The 14,376-nt window shown below is 42.5% G+C and overlaps 1 protein-coding gene across 2 annotated transcripts in view; it reads right to left on the bottom strand.

Moving 5' to 3' along the window:
* Positions 1-14,376, bottom strand: part of NBAS (NBAS subunit of NRZ tethering complex) — a 277,368-nt gene that overhangs the window by 80,439 nt on the left and 182,553 nt on the right. For both annotated transcript variants that reach the window (XM_031466598.2, XM_031466600.2), the window contains 3 exons: positions 11,110-11,220; positions 1,379-1,629; positions 50-384 (listed from right to left, as the gene is read on the bottom strand). In XM_031466598.2, the coding sequence (XP_031322458.2) occupies positions 50-384; positions 1,379-1,629; positions 11,110-11,220 (697 nt within the window). The remainder of the gene's footprint in view (positions 1-49; positions 385-1,378; positions 1,630-11,109; positions 11,221-14,376) is intronic.

Raw genomic sequence — 14,376 nt, 5'->3', positions numbered from 1 at the left:
TTGTTTCTTTTAAAGTGTTCAATCTACTTTAAATGATCTTTTCGGTTACCTTGGTCACAGCTTTTGGAGAGAACGTAACCGCATCCACCACAGTGATGAGGTCCCCTGGGCACAGGCGATCGAAGTACTTCGCGCAGACATCGTAGGCCTGCAGCCACTCCGGGCAGGACGCCGGGACTTGCTTAATGAGGTGAGGGTCTCCGGTCCAGAACAACTTCTGCAACCAGATGGTGTACAGAGAGCTTGGCGAAAGCATCCGTCCATCCTTTTCAGGGATTTTGGGAACAAGTTTAGAAATAGATAAGATATTCTGACTTGAAAGGACTGGCTCTAATGCCTCAAGAGGATTCGTGTTTTCATCCGTCAGCTTTTTATAATTAAGACCTATTGAATAGAAAAGGAAAAAAAAGAGTAGTTCATTCCAACATAAACACACAGGAGCTTTCAAACACATGCACAGCCCCCTGCATGGCTGGCTGAGAAGCCTTCTCTAGCAATGTAGTCACAGTGGACAGCTTAGTCTGGCAATCAGTTACATCAGAAGATCTGAGTTCAAAGTCCCCGCCTGCAACTTAGTGAACGGTGCAGTCCTCAACAGGTCACTCGGCCCCTGTGCGACCGTCTCCTCATCCGGGCACTGGTGACAGCCATATCTCCTCGCTTCTTCAGTCCCTCCATGACACCTATGATTCCTTCCATGACTGTGCTCCCCAGGCTGCATGACATTCGCCATTCATCTGGCATCTTATCTGAAGGCAGGGATGGAGCCTTACCCCCTTTCCTCTGTGTCTAGTCCAGGGTCTACTTCAGTTACCCCGTAAACCACTGAGAAACGAAGTAAATGCTCTCAATTGTTACCAGTATCAGATGAATGTAGATTTGAAAGTGTCTTGCAAATTATAAAGAATCACACAGATTTGAGAGGTATGAATTCTTAGCTGTGAGCGTAAAGATACAGAGACACCATTCTAAAGATCTTCACTATTTATCAAAGATTCAAAGGCTCTGATTTTAAGGGTTTCATATATACTTTAAATATACAGGCCCCACTGAAGTAAAATTCTGCCAAACTGTCTATTGTCATTTACATAGATAAAACATAAAAATGGGAGTATGGAGAAAGCCTCTGGAGCATTCGTCAGAAACTCTGGATATTAGTACCAGGTCTACTTAAGTCGCTGTGTGACAAGTTTCTCTGGTATTTAATTCCCTCAACAGTAAGTAAAGGAGCTGGAAAGATAATAACTAAAGTCGATCAGCATCAAAATGCTGTGGCTTCTCAGTCATAACAGCCCCAGTGCAGGCACATGACTGTGTATAGACAATTAAGCCCTAGGTTTAACTTAAAGAATGAGTTCAAGCAGGAAAATGATCTTACCTGACGCAACTACCTTAAATTTCTTCAGCAGCCGAATGTGGGTTTCTGGCTTGATGGCGTATGTTCCCAGATCTGCACAGCCACAGCTCTCCAGCAGAGTGAAGTAATACAGCAGCCTTTCATGATCAAAGCCACCAATCGTGGGGTAAATATACTTGATCATGTGCTTGTGAAAGGCTTCGGGATCCGTCTTCAAGGTCTCGAAGAGATGAAGGGACTGAGCGCGGTTTTCAATTTCTACTGTGGACAAACTGAAGTTAAGAGACAAATTGTATTAAGATTTGGTTCCTTTATTAAACAACACGCTTTTTTTTTTTTTAAAACCAAGGAGGGAAGGCTACTTCTTACCAGCCCCTTCTAGCTTCCTAATCAAAGACAGTAAACCACCAGAGTGCAGGTCACTTACATAAAGGAAGACAAACGTGTTCAATGCCTGCTATGGTACTACACGATTTTCGTGTTATCTCAGGCGGGTCTACAGGGAGGTAGGCATTAGTTCACATGCCTGCAGCAGAGAGCTGCCCAATGATTAACAGCTAGGAAATGGGCCCAGATCTGTCACTGTCCACTACTCATTATTTATTCCTGTCACACAAAAAATTTTAAGTCTGAGCTTCATTATAAAAATGTAAACAAACTTAGTATTTCAGGAATTTAGAAAACAGTGAGGGGAAGAAACAACCCCAACTTCTGGGTGTAAGTTTTATATCCAAGAGGTCTGACTCGGTATTCAGCAGACAGAAACTCGACACTGGGTTCTAACAGAAATAAACTAGGAAAGAACAGTTTGCAATTTCACTTGAATTGTCTACAGTAATGAATGCCACTTGAACAAAGTACATGTCTTAATAGTTTCACCTTGACTTAGATGTTCTTATAATGTAATTTTTTAAAGTCATTTAAGGTTAAACTGTTGAAAAAAAAGTTTTTTTAAGGAGTTTGGTTGCTCAGTTTGTGTTTTTTTGGGGTGAAGGGGAGGGCTTAATGTTTTTCTTCTGTTTCTGTCTGGACAGAACACAGTGCCTCCTGCCCAGTGTAACCCCAATGCCCCACACAGGAAGCGTTTCAAACTTTCTGACTGTGAGAGGTGCTCAGGCAGCCCTTAGCACTAACAGAAATGCCCACCTTCCAGGGTTCATGGCAGCAGCCAAGTATCTGGGAGCAGGAAGTAAGGTTAGGTTTCATAATGTTCGGAAGCAACTCCTCTGAAACATGGTGCCCTGTTTATTGGAATTCCCACTTTAGTAAGTGCCCACACGTTTTTGTTTTATGCACATAAAGTTAATACAAAACATGTTTTCAAATTTTTGTGAGAATGTGATAAAACTTGGGATAACAGCAACAGTCCAAGCAATTAAGAAATACTTTTTTAATCTCCACTTCAAGAGATACCCTATTTTTCTATTAAGACACAATTCAAACATTTACAAAAATATCCCTATCTATAAAAATGTCCCTGGTCTATAAAAGTTTCTGAGAATGTCTTCTATTCATAACATGCTTTAACTATTTACCACTCTGCCTATCTCCCTTGACTATGTACCACGTGATGGCAAAGATGATACCACGTCTTCTTGATCTTTAGTTTCTCAGGACCAAGCACCAGTGTGTGGTACAAAGGAAACATTCAACATGTGCCTTACAGATGGGCGCCAAATAGACGTGTGGATGAACAAAAACTTAGGTGTCCTCTATCGCCAAAGCCCTGCATTCAGTAATGGGGAAGATGGAAAGATTTACAACACAGGACTCTCATCCAGCTGTTTGAAAATCCAATTGCATTACATTAAAAATACTGAACAGTGAAAGACAGTAGTATGGGCTGACAAAGGGCATGCAGTTATATTCCACTTAAGAGTAGGATCGCTAGAGCTGTCACTTCAGAGGAGGCTGGTATCAATGACAACAGAAGGCTTAATGAAAGAAGCACCTGAGCTTGGTATTGTAGAAAGGAACAAAGCAGAAATAATATGAACAAAAGTATAAAGACAAGGAACAGTGAGTATAAATGGACAGCTGGTCTGAAACCACTCCTGACACCAACACTATTCAGTGTGCAGCGCCTTCTCTGAGAGACGTGGGCAGACCTCACTGTACTGCCCTTCATTTTATTGCTCGTCACAGATACTGCTCTTCTCCTTCTCCCTTCTCCTCCTTCTCCTCCTCCTCCTCCTTCTTTTTTTTTTTTTTTTTTAACAAACTGAGGGTTGGTGGCACCCCTGTGTCGAGCAAGTCCAATGGTGCCATTTTTCCAACTGTTTGCTCACTTCTGTCTCTGTGTCACATCTTGGTAATTCTTGCAATATTTCAAACTTTTTCATTATTGCTATATTTGTTATGGTTGTCTGTGATCAGGGGTCTTTGATGTTACTCTTGTATTGTTTTGTCATTTTTTAGCAATAAAGTATCTTTTAATTAAGGTCTGGACATTTTTTTAGACATTTTAGCCATAACGTTTTTGCAAACTTAACAGACTATGGTATAATATATATGTTAACTTTTACACGCACTGGGAAACAGTCATGTACTAGCTTCACTGTGACACTGGCTTTGTTGCAGTGATCTGCAACTGACCCTGCAGTGTCTCTGAGGTGTGACTGTACTGTACACCCCGTGGCAGAGGAAAGCCATAGAATTTCTGATGTTCCTTCATAATTTGCCAAATGAAGTCTGAAAACAATGTAGTGAAGAAGTAAATTAAGAAATTGTGTAACCCATTAAGATGATTCAGACTGACAAAGGTTTGCAAACAGAACAATGTGCCCGATGCAGGAAGGAAGAAAAAGAAAAAGCTTGCACGTATGACACTGATTACTATGCCAGGCAAGTTAAATCTTGGCAATTACTAACCTACAGATGAGAAAATGTCACCAGACAGGTTAGAAGGCTTGCCTAAGACCAAGCGTCCAGATCCGTCCGGACTCTGCGTGGCTCTGCTCGCCATGTCACAGAACAGCCATCGATCAATGAAGTCAAGCGCCCGCACTAACAACCATTTCAAAAACAGGATTCTTTCTGTAACACAGACATTGGTTCTCTTCCCCAGCGAAAGAGTTCTCCTGCCATACTTCATTCCTATCACCCCGATCAGCAGAGTATCCAAGACAGACTCATCTACAAAATGGACAGACAATGACTAAATCATAACAGCTTCAGCTAATCCATGTTTGACTTGATTCTCAATATAGTCTCTCTCAATCAACATTACCTTCCCCCTAGCCCACCCACCTCTTCTTCTGTGCCTACAATTTAGTTTGCCCGATGTGCAATTTTACCTAATTATCTTGTCAAGAGAGATACTGGAATACCTCTACTGACACATGATAAATACTAAAACCTCCCTCTTCAGTAAATTACAATGTGCTAAGATCTTATATAGTTGCCAGTAATCAATAACCCATTTTAATAGTTTCCATAGAAAGAAGCTGTTATCTTTCCTTTGGAACAAGAAATGAAATCTCTGTTTAGAAAATAATTTCAAAGAATCTACATTCAAGAGAGTAGGAAGAAATACCATGAAACTCCTGTGGACTTTTCACTAATCAAATCAATAATTACTCTTAAAGACTGTTTAAGTGCTTTTTCTAAGTTTTAGCTATAAGGCAAGAGATATATATATATATAATATATATATATATATATATGCATATACACACACACACAAATATACATATAGTGCAAATGTAACTCAGAGATTAACTGCAGGAAGAACTAGTGTTAGTTGTACTAAGGGCACAAGGAATAAATTATTAGTACTAATCCCATGATTAAGGTGTTCTGTGGTGGCTTCGAATTGTTAATCACGCAAAAATGTGATTCAAGAACAGCATATATTGAAAGGACTTATATTCATATAGAGACACAATTTTATTTAAATGCATTTTTCTTTACTCAGTCTGATGAGTGATAATGCAACTCCATTAGCTGACTAAAAGGAATACACAGAGGGGAGAGGAAGACGCGGGGAAGGAGGAAGGAGGTGAGGGGAGAAGGCTGCTGGGAAAGGCTGCAGAGAGGGGTCTGTGCAGGTCACACGCAGTAACTTCTAAGTGTGTCCCCCAAAGATGACCCCTAAAATTCTGAAGATCTGTAAATCCACATTAGTGACCATGACCTTGAGGGAACAGGCCTCCACCACTGATTCCTGTAGAAAGAAATAATCCCACCCTCCCAGTCAGACCCCCTCCAGCCTGAGGCAAACAGTCCAGCACATCTGCCACACAGACACCTCAGAACGCACCCGCAGTGACAGCTTGCTCTGCAGTGCCGCCTGGCAGCTGAGTATGTGGTTATGCGGGGAAAACACGGTCAAAAACAATCATGGCATTTTTCAGCTTTGCCAACATTTTGGCCAAGTGTCTTTGCAAACCAAACAATGAAATTTCACTTTGCAAGGCCACCTACATGGCTGATGAGACAATTGATACTGAGTATCTCAGAGTCTATTTCTCGTCACAAAGATACTTGGTGGAACGTTTTATACGGACAGAGTGGTGACGTGGATGGAAGGTCACGTCAACAAGCTTCATCTCCTTCATAAGGATAATCCTGACCCCTTAAGCCTTTTCATGTCCCATAAAATGTCAATTCTGACCAGTTCATATAGTCTCCTACTCTTACCTGATAAAAAATATTTTAAAAGACAATGCAGCACAGAAACAGCAATAGGCATCACTTACTGAGCACTTCTTAGACGTCAAGTATCATGTCATCCCATTTAACTCTCACAAAGCAGGTATCTTATAACTGATCTCCACGTTGACTTGAAAAATAATCATCCAAAACTCACATGTGTGATGTGAGGCTGACAACGGTCAGAGGTAAGTTCATGGAATCTGGTCTCTTTACAGAATTAACCATACTAGCTACTTTTTTCCCTTTGAGCACCTACAACATGTCAGGCCTTTTGCATAAATGTCTCAAATCTCTCAGCAGTTCTGCAAAAGGGAGTAAGAATACTCATTCTTCACAGGAGGAAGCTTAGGAGAGAGGGACAGAACAACTTGTCTACCAAGAATACATTAGATGGAAGACACAGAGCCAAGGTTTGAACCCAGACTCACATAAATCACAGACTGAGCACTTTCTACAAGATGAAAACTAGCCCCAAATACATCTTTTTGCTTAATTTTGTGCCAGTGTCAAGAATTTTTTACTATTTGGGGGAAAAGTGACCTTAAGAATCACAACTTGGAAAGAAAGATTGCAGATATGTAGAAAGAATTGCTTTCATTTTGGTAATGGTAGTAATTAGTTTTTCCATTTTTAGGATTGGGAGATTTCTTCTTATGTGCCGTGTAAATCATAGTCTAGGTCATGATCATGAACACGGCCCCTTAGGCCAAAAAAAGATCAACAGTTAATATATGGCTCAATTTTAAAACATGTGTGACAGGGTGACCTGAATTTCTACATTCAACCTTCCAACTCTAATACGGATTTTTCCCTGGTCTTGAATTTTTACTTATTTTATTTTTCAACATTATGGTATACTTTTAAGAAGCTAAGCTACCTTAAATCCCCTCTCTACACACTAACTATTCTCACACTAACTCCTTAACCAAGCCAAGAAGAAAAGGCCAGGATTTAGAACTCTTTACAGTGTGGCAGTCTGGACATAAGCCTGACTGTGAGCAACAGCAACCTTCAGGCAAAATTTCTGTGTATCTTCTGCCCTAATGCAGAAAAAGGGAGATACATTCTAGTTTACCCCTCTCCTCACAGCTATAACGTGCTCTTGCCCAGACTTACACCTGACACCAGAAGAATCCTACTAGAGAATCTGAAGACAGTTGGGAAAAACAGCACAGCACAGTCAGAGTTCTATGGCCAGAGACCCCTCCCATGGGTCTGAAAGAGACCGCACTAAACCAACCAGCAGAGATGATCTCTGCCACCCAAGCCAAATCACTCGGGTAATCAACCCTCTGGGTGACTTCGACTCCGTACGAGAATGAAATGACGGTGTCAGATGTGTGGCTGTCGGGTCTGCTGTTCAACTAAGGAGAAAGACAGAGGAGAGTGTCATCAAGGCCGGAAGTCTAAGGTACTTCTGGCTCCTATTTCGTCCTCCATCACTCACTACGCTCCACATGCTCCCACCACAATGGGGTTCCTTTAATTACTCAAAAATGCCCAGAATTTTCCTGTCCCAGAGCCTGTTCCCTCTGCCTGAAATGCTTTTTCTTCAATTCATCAAGTGCTCTTTGATACTCAAAGAAAGGCCTTTCCTATCTGTTCCTTGAGAGTTTCCTTTATTGTACTTACTACCACTAGCAATTTACTTTCCAGCTGTTTCTAACTGTGTGTGTGTTGGGGGGCGGGAAGCGTGGGACAGGGGGCAGGGGTCTCCCCAATCAAATATGAGCTCTACAAGAGTTAGGATGTCTCTGTCTTGTTCAGCATTTAAACCTATGCTTGGAACACAAGGATACTATTGAAAAGATAATATTAATATTTAATGAATAAACAAATGTGGTACTATTCTGTCGGCTACAGGCTTCCTGTGGCATTTCAAAATGATCCAGTATCCAAAACTGAAAGACACACATGGAGTCAGCAGAGTTGGCAAGAACAATGACAGGAATGATCTCGACAGCACTAAAGAGCCACCAGGCTGCCCGGTCCCCAGAGCTTCCCTAATCTTTACAACAATACCAGGAAGGGACTGTGGTCCTCGTATCTGGGAAAATGGAGACTCAAGAAGATTAAGAGATTGCTCACGGCCACACAGTTGGGGCTAGGGGCAGCAGAGTTGGGTCTTGAAATGTGGCCTGACTCCAAAACCCACACCCTCACACTAGGCCACCTGTACACTGGTGGTTCATGTTGCCTCTAAGAGCCACCAGAGTGTCCGGACAGCCCAGGGGGGAAGCTGGCTCTGATGGCTGCAGTGAGGGATACACCAGCCCTGAGCCTGGAGAGCTCAGCCTGCCCCTGGAGAACCAAGAGGCTGAGGGAGCCGTGTCTCGGCTGGAACTGACTCCAGGCACATGCGGCCACTTAAAGCCAACACTGATGTTTAAAACTACCAAGAAAAAGAAAAAAAAATCAGGAAAAATAAGGGGGAAGAGAAGACCAGGGACTCAAGTCTGGGTGTTTATGACAATAATCTCTGTCTACAGGAGTGAAATTCCAGACATAACTGCCATTAATTAAGTCCTGATCATGTGTCCAGTACTGAAGGCTTGGTATTTTACCATGAAGTCATTTAACTTTTAGTATGCCTCACTCAGAGTAAAGAAAAGTGGGTTTCAGAGAGCCGAATTATCTTGCAGAAGGGGACACGCAGCTGGAGACACAGTCGGGGTCTGCCCTAGGGACCCCGACTTAACGGCTTCCGCTCTTCTGCACAACGCGCGGCACCCCACCCGTCTGTGTTCTCTCATCGGGACCCGTGCTGGGGTGGGGAATACCTCCAGGTTCAACCAAGAGGAAGAAGAGTGTAGAATTATAGAAAGATCAACTTTGGGGGGAAGATGACTTTTTTTAAAGGGATAGTAACACAAAACCCTAAAGTAAAGAACATTGTTTTTCTTGTAATTCTGACCTATTGACTTCCCATTGGCATTGATTCAACAAGTAAATGTTGGGCAATTTCTACTGTATTAACAAGGCTGATTTCTAATACTTGTGTTACCAAGTTTGAATAGTAAGGCAAACTACAGTCTTTTAAGTCAAGAACAGGGAGCACCACACACCACTTGCTAAATCAATACTAGGCATTTTGTCACTCACAAGTAATGACACCAGGAGGTAACGATTTCCTGCTTTTGTAATCGCTGTGCGTCTGCATAATCACACTGCCATCAGGTATAATGACACACCATGAACGGTCTTGCACATTACTAGATTGCCTGATAATTTATAATATATTCAGAGGCCAATGGGGCATCCTATTTGTACAGAAATGACAACCTTTTACGTAACATTCAATGAAAGGAAAAAGATATTTAATAAAATGCCAAGATTTTTTTATGCCAACATGCCTATCATAAGAAACATTTATTTGAACATATTTCTATGTCTCAAAACTGGTGAAGCCTGTGCAAGTTATCATGGATAACACTACCACTAGCAATCTCATAAATACTTAAAACATAGATGGTAGAATTTCAAAGGTATTAATAAAAATTAAAGATGATCAATTACAAGACGTCTGATCATTCAGCAGGAGTTGACTTCATTCAGTACTAACCCCTTCTCCAAACCCTTTCCTCCCACAGCTTCCCCAGGACAAGGTGCCCACATATCCTCCCCCCTGTTGCTCTCTTTACCCCTTTTGTTGGCAGCTCTTCCTCTGCCACCGATTGTGGAAGGTCCTCAAGGTCTGTCCTGTCTTCTTTCTCATTCCGTATTCATTCCCAAGGCACGCTTACAACATAGCTTACTTATCACGTACGTGCAGACGAGTCCCAGATTAGCATTTCCCGCTCCATCTTCTGAGCTCCAGATCCTTAAGATGCACTGTCTAGGTGACCTAAGATGCACTGTCTAGGTGACCTAAGATGCACTCCCTCTTGGGAATTTCCACGTGTGTAACTTCTCCACTCCTTTGCCTTTTCCCCACCCTCCTCTGAAAATACCTGGAGTCCTCGTGTGTTTTTGTCTCATCGAAAGATGTCATCATCCAACAGACAGACCAAGTAAACTCCTGGAGATGATTCTTGATCCTGCCCCTTTCACTCATCTTTGTATCCTTTGTCCTTATTAATCAATGTGTTTCATACCATCTACTTCACCTTCCACGTATCGCTGAAATCCACTCTCATCTCTCCTGCACTTCCAAAACCCCACTCCAGGCTATGACCACCTGTCATGCAGTCTGTTACTCTAATAGCTCCCTAACTGGTCCATATGTCTATGTTGGTCTCCCTAAAATCTTCTCTCAACGTGCTAGTGAACGTGATCTTACCAAACTGCCATCTGATCGCATTATCTCCCTGTTTGCTACCACTATCCCTAAATACCTTCCTGTTACTCTTAGGGAAAAGCCCACGGCCCTGGACAGGGCCGGGAAGGTCTTGCTGCAAGGTCTGGTCTCCAGTGCTCTGCAGCCCCATCTCACCCCCAGCGCCCCTGACACTCAGGGTCTCACCCACAACATTTACGTGTCAAGCCCACAGACATCATGTTCCTTCCAGTCAAAGGGTTTTTGTACTTAACTGTTCTGTCTCCCTGGAAAATGGACCCCTTCTCCTGGCAGCGTACTTCACTTTGACTCAATATTTAGGTCTCGGCTCAAGAGCTACTTCTTTAGGGACGTCTTCCCTATCTATGCCAAACCCTCTGTTTCGGTTCTCTTACATGGTACTCATCACAGTTTTAATTTCACATTTGCTTATGTCATTATTCAGTTATAATCTGTCTCCCACACTAGACTCTGAGTTCCCAGACAGGTGAAATGCCTACCTCTGCTCACGACTGTAATCCTACTATCTGTGTGTTAGATACTAGTACACAGTAGATTCTCAATTAAGTATCTATGAATAAATGAACGAATGCTCAAGTCTCTAACTCAGGACTGCTATTACTGAAAAACAAAAACTAAGCAATTATCATTAGAATATCAGTGTATTGGGGACGTATGAAGCAAGACCGTACAAAGACACAGGTCTAACACAGCTGGGAAGGGAACGTCAGATTAGAACATCACAACTTCAAGATTCTTCTGAAATAGGCTCTGAAAAGAAAGATATGGAAATAAACTGACATATGCATCGTGTGCTTACCCACTGTCGGTGAACAGGAACTCTAAGTGGGTCATAAAAACTTCCCAACGGGAGACACTGTAGCGCTGAGCCAGAGAGAGAGCAATGCTGTAGACATTCTCCTCCAGTGTCCTTCAAGAATGTCCATCAGCCATAGGGAAGGGAGAGAAGAGAAACACAATACCTTAATCAGTCAAGAAAATGTTCACTAGGACTGCTCTCCAGCTGAGAGGGGTGCAGGCAGCACAGTCCTTAATAAGCCGTTTCATAGTAATTCAGTACTGTGGACACCCAAGGAATTTCAATGCTCCCTTTTCACTGTGGTGCATTGCAACTGACCAAGGAAATGTTTAGATTGAAAGATCTCACCTGAGGGTGATTCTGTCCCCAGGGGACACTGGACAATGTCCGGAGACATTTTTGATGGTCACAGTGGGAGAGGAAAAGGAGAGAGCTATAGGCATCAGGTGGGTAGAGGTCAAGGATGCTGCTGACACCCTACAGGGCATAGGACAGCCTTCCCGCAATAGAGAATGATCCAGTCCAAGATGTACTGAGATCGGGAAATTTTCATCTCAGTGTCAGAGGCTATAGCCAAAAAGTAGTGTAAAGGAGACGCATCCCTGCCCTACAGGTAGACATGTGAGAAAGCAGTTAGTCATTCAACACACGTTTGTCCTCTACACTGTGCCAGCTATTGTGTTAGCTGCTTAGGATGTGAAAACAAACAAGGTAAGGAACTCACAGCCTAATGGAGGATGTGAAATGTGAACCAGTAATTAAACAGAATGGGGCGCAGCTGTTAAAAGAAAGGTCTACAAAATACTGTGAGAATAGAGATGAGAGAGTGACTGGAACTGAAGACGGAAAAATACACAGAGGTTAACCAAGCAGAGGCGGTAAAGACGGGAAGAGAGAGACGGGCTTCCGACAGAGGAAGCAGACGGGGTCGGGGTCACAACCAGGAATGCATGGGGTCCTCACAGGACTGCACCTTATCCTAGAGGCAATGGAGAGTCAGCAGAAAGTTTAAGCCAGGGAATGATGTCACCAGATTTGAGAACCTCTGGGTATAGAAGGAATCCTGGTCCGGAGCACCCACACTAAGGCCGTTTTGGAGACACTATTTCAGGATTCTATTTCCCAGAAGTAGAGAAACATAAAGATGGAACTCTTGGAAGAATGGGGGACAAAACCACAGAAATGGGAATGAAATACCTATTTTCATGAAGTAATACTGCTAAGCCTATATTCACCCCAGCTAAGGAAACCAGGGCATTTGTCCGTCTGATCAGCCAGGGGCTGGTGAAGGTTTCTGCACGGGGGCAGAGGGCAGACCTGTAAGCTCTGCCCCCATACGGCCTCTGCAGCACATGCAGCGGACTCTTCTTTCCATTGTTTTCTCTTTTTTTAAAATTCTTGTTTTTCCACAAACCTTTAAAAATGTAAAGGCCAGTCTTTGCTCACAGACTATAAAAAAAGAGGGCAAGGACAGGGTTAAGCCTGTCAACACATGGATTATTGGGTAACTTGTCAATTAAAAATTATTTCTTGAAGTATTGATTGAGTAGCTACAACCACAGGACGGAAGGAGAATTCCCTGAGAACAGGGACCATCAGCACTCCATCCTTTCTACTATGGGAACCTGGCACGACGTCTGACACCAGGAACGTGCTGGCAAAGTGTTCATGTTTATCATCTGACAAAAGTGGGAAGAAACCAAACTGTATTATGTTCTCCTCAAAGTCACCCCAGCACTGAGAATGTATTAAGTAAGATGTACAGACAACAAAGGGCACCTACATAATGCACTAACCGAAAACAACGGCCATTAAAATAGACATACAATTAGTAAGAAGATAAAGAACGGCCACACTGTGTACAGCTGAAGGTGGGGCTGCGAGACAGAAGGAAGCAGGTTCAAGGACTCTCGCGTGTAAGACACTAAAGCGCCATTTCCAAGTCCGAACGGCTAACTCGGAAAACCATGGACACTTCGAGGCACTTTGAACAAGCCGTCTAAAGACTACTGTGTATTTTTCTAAGCAACAGATTGTGGAGAAGACCCTATTATATATTTATCAAAAGCATACATTTGTCCTCTAGGACACACTTCAAATAGCATATGCTAGTTGGATACTTTAAAAAGAAGAGACAAAAGCCCTGGGAAAATGTCACTGATGATGTCAGGCCCGCCTTACCTTGCCAACTTTCATTTTGCATAATAACCTTTTTCTAAGAAACCATGAGCATAGCACCGAGGATTACCAAATGCTCAGAGAAAAAGCCCAATGAACTTGGAAACAGGGAGCCTAGACTCAGCTCTTGGCTGCGTGACCTTGAATAATGCTTTAAAGCTCGGTGGTTCTGATTCCTCTTTCAAAAGTAAGGAGGTTGGATTAAATGATCGCTTTGGTCACTTTCAAATTGGACATTAAATGACCCTATGAAATTATGAACCTCCAGGAGAACAGAGGGGAAGAGGAAAAGAAAGATTCCATATTCCTCCTCTTTTCTGAATCCCACTATTGTTCCCTGCCTCCCTCTAAAGAGAGTTTCGGCTGTCTTCTAGTAGGAAAGAAGCCAGGCTAATACAAAATTATTACAGAGGAGCAAGGTTATTTTGCCACTTTCTTAAAGATTTAAGAATAATGACGAAAAATAGCATACGCCACTACCTTAACCAAGACTATCTTTGTTATTTTAATGTAACTGATCAGGAGAGAGAAATAATCATTAATGTAGGCACAATTTCACCTTGTTTCAAAGGCTGGAAGTCTAGATGGACTTGCATACCAGTGCTGCCTTGAGAATTCAGTCAAGCAGTGTGGGGAGGGCACGTGGTGTGGTGAAGACATGATGCCTTCATATGTGACAGATCAAGGTTAAAGTCACATTTGTCTATGTAAACTCAGGCCAGGTACTTAGTATCAGTAAGCCTCCTGTTCTTCAGCTGAAACATGGGTATAACAGCATTTTATGTCATGGGGTTGTCTTTAAGGATTAAAACGTGTTTATAAACAAAGTTTACAGAACACCCGGCACAGCTCGTTGGCCATGACAACCCCTCCACAAATTGGGGTGTTAAAAACAAAACACCTCTAACCTAATAACCACTGTGGGTGAACACACTTTCTTTAAAAAAATTTTTTTTCACTTTCCCATCTTCTGACATTTAAGTAATTCTCATTTCATCTCAACTCATTTGATCTAAAACAAAAAAGGAAGACCTACAAGTACTAAACCCAAGGGGAATCCCGTACCTGGAAAGGAACCTTCCCACGGGC

This window comes from Camelus dromedarius, chromosome 15, assembly GCF_036321535.1.
Source record: "Camelus dromedarius isolate mCamDro1 chromosome 15, mCamDro1.pat, whole genome shotgun sequence".
Taxonomy (NCBI): domain Eukaryota; kingdom Metazoa; phylum Chordata; class Mammalia; order Artiodactyla; family Camelidae; genus Camelus; species Camelus dromedarius.
Note: the sequence above shows the minus strand (reverse complement) of the source record. Positions and strands in the feature narration are given on the sequence as shown.